We start from the raw sequence: 8,529 nt of genomic DNA, 5'->3' as shown, positions 1-8,529 counted from the left end.
ATGACTTCCATTGTAGGAAAAATATACTAGTCACTGGGGACCAGCAACTGTTTGGTTAGCCACATTCTTCAAAATAACTTTTATTTTCAACAGTTGAAAGAAACTTATTTGAGTTTAAAACAACTTAAAAGAGTAAATGATGACCATTTTCATTTTGGGGGAACTATCCCTTTAAATGTTAATAAAACAAAACACAAAGAGAAAATCACTCACTGCTCTTGACTGAGAACTTTAATAGTAGCATTAATAAGAATCAATGTATAATTTATACAGTGAAGTCTATTTAGTATTTTATTTAAATATTTGTTCATTTAATTTCTTTCTTGAATGCTACTGTTAAATACACCTACTATAGCTGAAAAAAATAAAGCGCTGTTTATTTAATTTGTATGTTGTCTATATGAAATGTATATCTTTGTTCTTATTTTCTTTTGTTATAAAAAAAAAAATAGATTTTTATCTTCGCCACTTTGGCCTAAATATCTGCCATTCTTTTTTATTTTATATTTAGACATTAGTTTGGCTGTAATGCTCAGTCACTTGCAAAATAGTAAAAACCAACATGAAAAAGAATCGTGATAAAATCATGAATCGAGATTTTTCGTGTGAAGGCACACGATGCAACGGGCTTTGGACAGGGCCCCAGCTGCACTGGCACTTCAACTGCCTCGTGTTGTTGGCAGTGTTGCTAGCCCTGAGGGGGTTTCGACCGTTGATGAAGGGCAAGCACATGTTGGTCCGGATGGACAACACAGTGACAGTGCTGTATATAAATCGCAGGGCAGAATCCGCTCTCGTCGAATGTCACAACTCACCCACCATCTCCTCCTCTGGAGTCAGCAGTGACTGAAGTAAACCTCAATTGCACAGCCAACACACTCTTGCGACAGGCTATGCTCAATGGAGAGTGGAGACTCCATCCTAGGGTGGTCCAGCTGATCTGGAGTTGATTCGGGGAAGCACAGGTAGACCTGTTCGCCTCCCAGGAATCCTTCCACTGTCCACTGTGGTATTCCCTGACCGAGGCACCCCTCGGCACGGACGCACTGGCTCACAGCTGGCTCCGGGACCGGCGCAAATATGCGTTTCCCTCAGTGGGCCTCATTGCACAGAAACTGTCAGGGAGGAAGAGGAACAAGATCTAGTGGCTGCGCCGTATTTCTTCCTCTTCCGCTCATTGGCCTCCTCCATGCAGTCTTCCCATGGCACTGTAAGCTCCAGCATGACAATGTTCTTCATTGCTTCTGACAGTAGAATAATGCTAGGCCTATGGGTGGTCTTCACAACTGCTGATGTTACCTGAGTTGCCTGTCCAAGTCTACTATCAACTGCCAGTCCTGCTCTGTATTGAGAAGCCCTGCTGTTGCTTTTTATGTTGTCCTTGGATTCTCCCCAACTCTGATGATGTCTTGAGCCCTTAATCATGCTGCCAGTAGTACCGGCAATCCCCCAGCGCCGTTGGGCAGCAGCTGAGCATATGTTCCAGTGTTCCCTTTCTCTGGCAAAAGAGAGCAGGCTGGTCTATCAGCCAGGCCCCAGTGGTGCAGGTTGGATAGGCTAGGAAGGACATCATAGACTGCCTGGTCTAGGAACCTTATGCGGTGTCGCTCTAACTGCCACAGGTCTGTCCACAAGATCTTTCCCTCCACAGCTTGCTTCCATCTAGTCCAGGCACATTGCTGTCTCATTCCCACTGCTCTGCTGGACCGCTCCTCCTCAACAATTGCTCTCAATTCATTCTGGAACAGTTGCCTCTGCTCCTTTCCCTGAGCCTGGTCATAACGTGGGGTTGCAAATTATTCTAATCCAGCCTTCCTCTGGCCACTGCTCCCACGAAGACACCATGGCATAGCCGTGACTCGTCTGCAAGCTCCACTGCCACCTCTGCTTTCTACCTCCTGCTGGTCTTAACTGCTACCTATTCTCTGGAGACACTTGACTCTCTTAGCTGCGACACCTTCCCTTGCACACAGGACCTTGAAGTCCTCCTCAATAGATTTAATGGGGAGCCCCAGTTCGCAGGTACAGTATTTCCATTAAGAGCGATGCTACTTAAGCTCCTCGAGAGATCTAGCCATCTCCTCAAGTCAGGAACTCATAGAGAAGCAATTTCCACAGGATCCTTGGTAGAATCCCATGCTAGTACATCCACACCTTGAATTTTCTAGGAAGGCTCAACTTATCTTCTGTCAGCCACCCCTCGAGCTCCTCACAGATGTTCTTAATGTATGTTTTATCCACAAGGCTACTGTCAAAGATCTTCCCCAGACTTTTCACAGGCTTCTCTGAGAGGGTAGGGATTGGTTCTTCTGAGATACAGAACCGGAACGTATTTACTGCTCTACCTTTCTTTAACACCAAGGATTGCGATTTTGCTGACTTGAAAGACATTCTGGCCCATCCCATCAGCCTCTCCAGCCCCTTCAGGACCAATCTGCATCCAGGCACTGACTCAGTGGTCGCTGTTAAGTCATCCATTTAGGCATCTAATTATTATCTAGATGTCCCCAAACGTTCTAAATATCATCCACAACTGACTGCAAACTGGCATTCATAACTGCCTCCATTTAGTTAGCAATTCCCAAGTTCCTACGATCCAATCAATTCCCAAAGGATGAAAGCCCGCCCCGCCTACTCTATACACGATGTGATTGGCCTGACCCAATTTAGGTTTTAACAGCTCCGAAAGTCAACGGAGAGTTGCTAGACTACCCTGGCTGCAAAATACATTTTGCTGCCGCTAGGGTGCGTCTAGATTTCTAGGCTAAGATTACTCCTCACTGTACATAAGAAAGAAAAACTGCATTTGAATGACTTTTTTTTTTTCTCCCCTTAGAAAATGGACATAAACCAGGATGGTGTAGTAACTATTGATGAATTCAGTGACTGCTGCCAAAAAGTAAGGCTCATTTTATCTTTATCAAAACATTTATTACTTTTAGCAGATGCATAATAATACCACTTTTGTTTTGCAGGATGAAAATATCATGCAGTCTCTTAAGATTTTTGACAATGCAGTCTAGATGTTAGTGAGGAATTCCACCAGTACTTGGACAATTCTATTTTCCAATTCTCATTGGATAATTTCATATTTTATGTGCTGCTGTTCTGGAATGCTCTAGACAGCTCTGGACTACTCTTGACTGCTCCGGACTTCTGTGAACCAACTGCTGAATTTATACATACCTAGGTAGAAGTGTGGGGCTCTAGTGTGATGCAAATATAAGGAACATGTTAGTGGTAGAACAGCAACTGCTTTTACTAAATAACATCAGTGTTCTAGTATTGTAATGTGCTTCTGTGGTTACTGACATGGCTCATTTTTGGGTGCACTAACTAGCTGTTTAATACTAATTGTATCACACTTTTTATTTTCCACAGCTGAACTCTAAGTACCCTTACGAAAAAGTTTATTCAAGTGTTCTATTAGTATACTTCTTTTAAACTAAAAATAAGAAAGTATACTTTCAGTCTACATTTTATATACTTATCAAAAATATACTTAAAATTACACTTAAGTGTACTTGACTTGTACTGAGAGAAAAGTCCAAGTATATTTGGCCTGTACTTGTACTCAATCTTTTGATCGAGATATACTTAAAAGTATAATTAAGTATTCAAAGTATACTTGGCTTGTAGTTGTGTTAACTCTTTTGATCGAGTAGCCTATTAAATATGCTTTTTTACATAGTTTTTCATATACAGTCCTATGAAACTTACATTGTTTGAAAATATTGATTAGAATATTGATATAAAACAGATATTTAGGTTATAGATATAGAGATATAGGTTTATAATTCTTCATATCTGAATTTTTGTGTAGGCTAGTCCACTGGTAGTGTATAGGAATTTACTCTAATTCTACTTTTCCCCTAGTCTGGCTATCACCAGACCAAGCTCAATCTTTTAAGATTGAACATTAGTCTAGGGAGTATGTTCTGTATTTTATACTGCACAAGAGGCGTGATTAACGGGCATAGTTCAAATGATTCAACCAATCAGACCAACGATCCGGGTGACGTACTTTGTAGCATTGATCAGCGGTTTGCAGAAGCAGCAATGGCACTGAGCGATTTTTGCAGGTTGTGCAAAAAAAAAAAACAACATGAAAGTGAGTGGTATTTACAATTACTCGAGCGATTTGTTTGCTAAACTAAAGAAGCCATTGAGCATCATCGAGAGGTTAAAAGGAATTGGATTGGATTAAACCCGCCAATAGTGCGCCAGGTGGATAAGCCAGTTTGTGATTGGTCCCCGTGGATTTGTAAGCAGGACAGAAGAATGTACAGGTTTCTAGCCTGAGCTGCAGGGTGAAATCAAATTGCCGGCAGATCAGGCTGGGTTTACCCAGTCTACTTTTCCCCACCATTGACTGAATTTTCCAGCTATCCATGTTTTCACTGTTATACGGTAGGGGGTGCTATGACACATCTTCTAGTACAGAATCTCCGGATCAAAACACAGGAGAAGCTGAAACAAGTGATAGAAGATTGCTCACTCAAATGTAAAATAACGTGATCATCAAACATTAAACAGCGTGTAAATCAAAACTGCTTAATATTACTACCAAATGAAATGAAGCGTAACCCATGAAGAGAAAATGACTGTGAAGCTTTGGGGGTGTTGGACTCGATCTACTCCATCTGTGTTTTGATCATCGTTCTGAATCTGATCAAGGCGTAGCCTAGTCTTTGACAAAAATGTGATTTTCTCAACTTTTTTGTTTAAAATGTTGCCTTTCTTTATGAAACTTACTGACATTCAAGTGCTGATAAAAAAGGATGCATGAAGCTAATAAAATGTTTTTAAAATTAAAGTAATTTTTTTTCAAGTATTAAAAATAATATCTACATTTGAACATAGTAGTATACTGCAAGTGCAAAAATTATACATAAATAGTAAACTATAAGTATAATGTTATGTTCACTTAAAGAAAACTTACAAGTATACTTGCAGTATAAACTACTAAACTAGTAGTTTACTGAGAGTACACTTCAGTGTTTACTTTCATAAACTAAAAATGTTTACTACTTGTATTAAAATAGTAAACTACTAGTATACTTATAATTTCACTTGTAGTACAGATGCATTACAAATGAGAAACCTAGTTGTGTACTTAAAGTTTACTATCTTACATGTATAGTGCACTTAAACGTATACTTTTATATTCTAAAAGTGGGCCAATTTAGTCCCAAGCAGTATTGAAATAGTACACTTACAAGTTTACTACAAGTACACATTGATATTAGTATACTTACTACATAAAGTATACTTAAAAATATACTTGAACATTACTTAAGTATAACATTACTGTTAAGTAGAACATTAAGTAGAACATTACTTAAGTAAGTACTTCATAAAATGAACTTGAAGTATACTTCTTTTTCGTAAGGGTAGTCCAATACTTGGGTATAGATTCAAAGCACGTTTAACCCTAAACTTTTTAAAATTTAATCCAAAAGATGAATAATTTGTGAAAGACTGGGTTTACTCGAAATTCTCAAGGTCAAGCTAGAACCATGCATCTAAAGTGGACACCCACTTTTCTTGACGTCAAATACACACATTGGTTTTAAAAGTAACACTAGATTTTTTTGCCAAAAACTAGTTCTGAGGTTGTGTTGTTTTTTTGTTTGTTTTTTGCACTCTCTCTCTCTCTCTCTCTCACACACACACACACACACACACACACACACACACACACACACACACACACACACACACACACACACACACACACACACACACACACACACACACACACACACACACACACACACACACACACAGAAATGTTTTTCTTCTAAAGTTGTTAGCATGCACAATGCACAATGTGCAATGATAATTACATTTAGCTTCTTTTCTCCTTAATGATGCTCTGAGGAGGTTGAAGATGATCAGAGTGTGACAACCCAAATATTATGTTGGTGCTATTTTCTGTTCTCTAAGTGCAGCAATGCTTAAATTCTTTAAATTCTTATTGTCTATCCTTTTTGTTCATATCATCAAGCTAGCAATTATTTGAAGAACAGATCCCATAAATGAAATGTAAGTAGTTAGTGAAACTGTATTACTGTTGTTTAGGATGCCTGGACAACGTAACAGTATTAATAATACTGTATCTCTAATAGACTATTTTACACATTTAAGATTACACATCAAATAAGGAATTAATGCTAACTTGTAATTATATAGGACTCTCAATATATATTTAACTAACATCTCGGCTTCCCTGAGAAGGAATGAGACACTGCATCATTTAGTTGACACTATGGGAACACTCTACGTGAGCCGCTTTCTGAAGCACTTGTGTTACAAGCCAGTCTTGATTGGCTATCACAGTTGGGTGTCATCAGACACGTCGGCAGGGTATAAAAGAGGTGCCTTTACTGGACAGGAGACTCTCAAACTGCTCCCTACCAAGTAGCCCTTATCGATTGATGGTTGTCCATTTCTTCAGTTCTAGCGAATTACAGAGAGAGTGGGTCGCTAACTGCTACTAATTCCACTTTTATGCTCTGTCCCGATACTCCTCACAAACCGTTAGGAAACGTATTAACACTTGCCCACTATGTATCCATGTGATCATCTCCAGATATAAACTGAAGGGGCGGCAAATAAACAACTAGGAGGGGGTGTCAGATAACAGCCTCTTCCCAACCTAAGCATATCCATGCCTCCATAGTTCAAGCTTCTGGAGGGACAAATAAGGAGTAGATTGTATCAGTCTAGCTTTACTGCTAAGGAAACATATGGATGCAGATAATATCCATTGTGTTTAAAGGCGCGACAGACCATGAAGTGGGGGGCCAACAGCGAAATCTCACTACTCTATCTGTGTGAAGTCCTTCTTCTTTAATAACAGAGGGAACACACTCAATATATAGAAAAGTGGGCAGTGAATGTGAATATGTCCACTTTACCTATTTGCTTAAAGAATATGATTACAAGGGGAGCACAGTATTTACCATCGTAAACCAGAAGTGACCTATGCAGTTCCCCCCTGGGGAATAAATGTTTCTTTTCCAGTAAAAAAAATAATTAAAAAAATCCCCTTCAAAAGCCTAATATTGCTCTCCTACAGGGAGAGTGCGCTTCTCATCCGTGGAAAATATATTTGTCACTTTTTTTTTTTTTGGAAGAATAACCAATTGACTTTTATCCTTTAAAAGACACTTTTATCCAGACACTCCCTTTCCCAGGATGAGATTATTTAGTACGTCAGCTTGGTAGGCTTGCAGCACTGGCATGGTGTGCAAAGCTTCACCAGCCTGGCCCACCACAACATAAGCCTTGCCAACAAGCCTGAATGTGGTCTGACAAGGCTTCAATGGCAGGGGTGGAGCCTTCCACCACACCGGGGGTGAGATAGCTCACGAGCAAATCCTCAACCTAAAGGCATCCTTGTATAGCTGTGTTCAGCAAGCCCCTTCATGTTAGCATAACTCAGTGGTCATCAACCTTTTCAAGCCCAAGATCCCTGACCTCGGCCTTGATGAAAGGCAAAATCTACCTATAGATTTTTCATGGCCAATTCCAATACCAGCTGCCGTTTCTTCTTCTTTTCTTCTTCTTCTTCTTCTTATGTTTAAGCAAATTTATTTGTTGTTAATTTGCTCTATAACAGTCCTAACTGGCCTTAAAAAAACTGTAGCCATTTGAAATTAGAGTCAACCACTGCATTTTAATCACAATCCAAACAAAGATGTACACATGTAGCATGAGCAGTTGTTTTTGCCCCCTCGGAGGGCTGATCGAGCGTGCTCCGCTCCCAAACAAATAACGCAGTCATTAGGTGTTATATATCTATGACATGGCATGATACATCTTCTAAATGTGCTAGACATAGCTTTTCTTTCTCCTAATCACACATACACATCGAATATCACATGCACAGAAACACAAAGAAGCTAATGACGTCTTCTCTAGGCACCTTTTTTATACTCTACCAGCATGCCTGTGACATCACCCGACTGCAGTAGCCAGACGAGATTGGCGTGTAAAGCACGTGCTTCAGACATCAGTAATCCCATAGCGTCAACTCTCCAATCTAGTGTAGAGTTCCACTTCGAAATGGACCTGACAGTTTCAATTTATTCTTTTGTTTTGTATTTCAAATGTCAAGAATACTAAATATACCAGTGTTAAGGAAATTAGGCTTTGATAACGTTTTAATATCAATTTGGTATGAATATATTTAATACCAAAAAAAAAAAAAAAAAATGCCTCTAAGCCAGAGTGCCTCCTCTCTCTCAGGTAGGGAGGTCTGTTGTTAGTGTCACTGGGTGTGACATAATAGTCATATTGTTCATTCCGGCATTGTCAATAAAATGGACAATGTGAGAAAATCTGAAATTGTAGAGATTTCTAAGATACAGCTGATTTTTTCAAGAAAACGTCTCGGTTACATATGGTAACCCTCGTTCCCTGAGGGAGGGAACGGAGACGTACGTCGTGGTGAACGACGAATAGGAATCTCGCTAGAGAGGCCAATCTACTTCGAGTGAAACTAAAACAAGCCAATACACA

At 39.7% G+C, this 8,529-nt stretch overlaps 1 protein-coding gene across 2 annotated transcripts in view; it reads left to right on the top strand.

Annotated features, from left to right (window-relative positions):
- Nucleotides 1–3,700, top strand: part of kcnip4b (potassium voltage-gated channel interacting protein 4b) — a 17,920-nt gene extending 14,220 nt beyond the window's left edge. Inside the window, exons 7-8 of one of the 2 annotated variants that reach the window (XM_082164974.1) lie at nt 2,837–2,899; nt 2,976–3,700. In XM_082164974.1, coding sequence (XP_082021100.1) covers nt 2,837–2,899; nt 2,976–3,023 — 111 coding nt within the window. In that variant the 3' untranslated portion in view covers nt 3,024–3,700. Of the gene's footprint in view, nt 1–2,836 lie in introns of both variants that reach the window. The other variant, XM_082164973.1, reaches the window with a different exon arrangement.
- Nucleotides 3,701–8,529: the final 4,829 nt, after the last annotated feature.

Source organism: Leuciscus leuciscus (genome assembly GCF_965113295.1).
Source record: "Leuciscus leuciscus genome assembly, chromosome: 3".
Taxonomy (NCBI): domain Eukaryota; kingdom Metazoa; phylum Chordata; class Actinopteri; order Cypriniformes; family Leuciscidae; genus Leuciscus; species Leuciscus leuciscus.
This window is presented reverse-complemented; position numbering and strand designations above follow the sequence as displayed.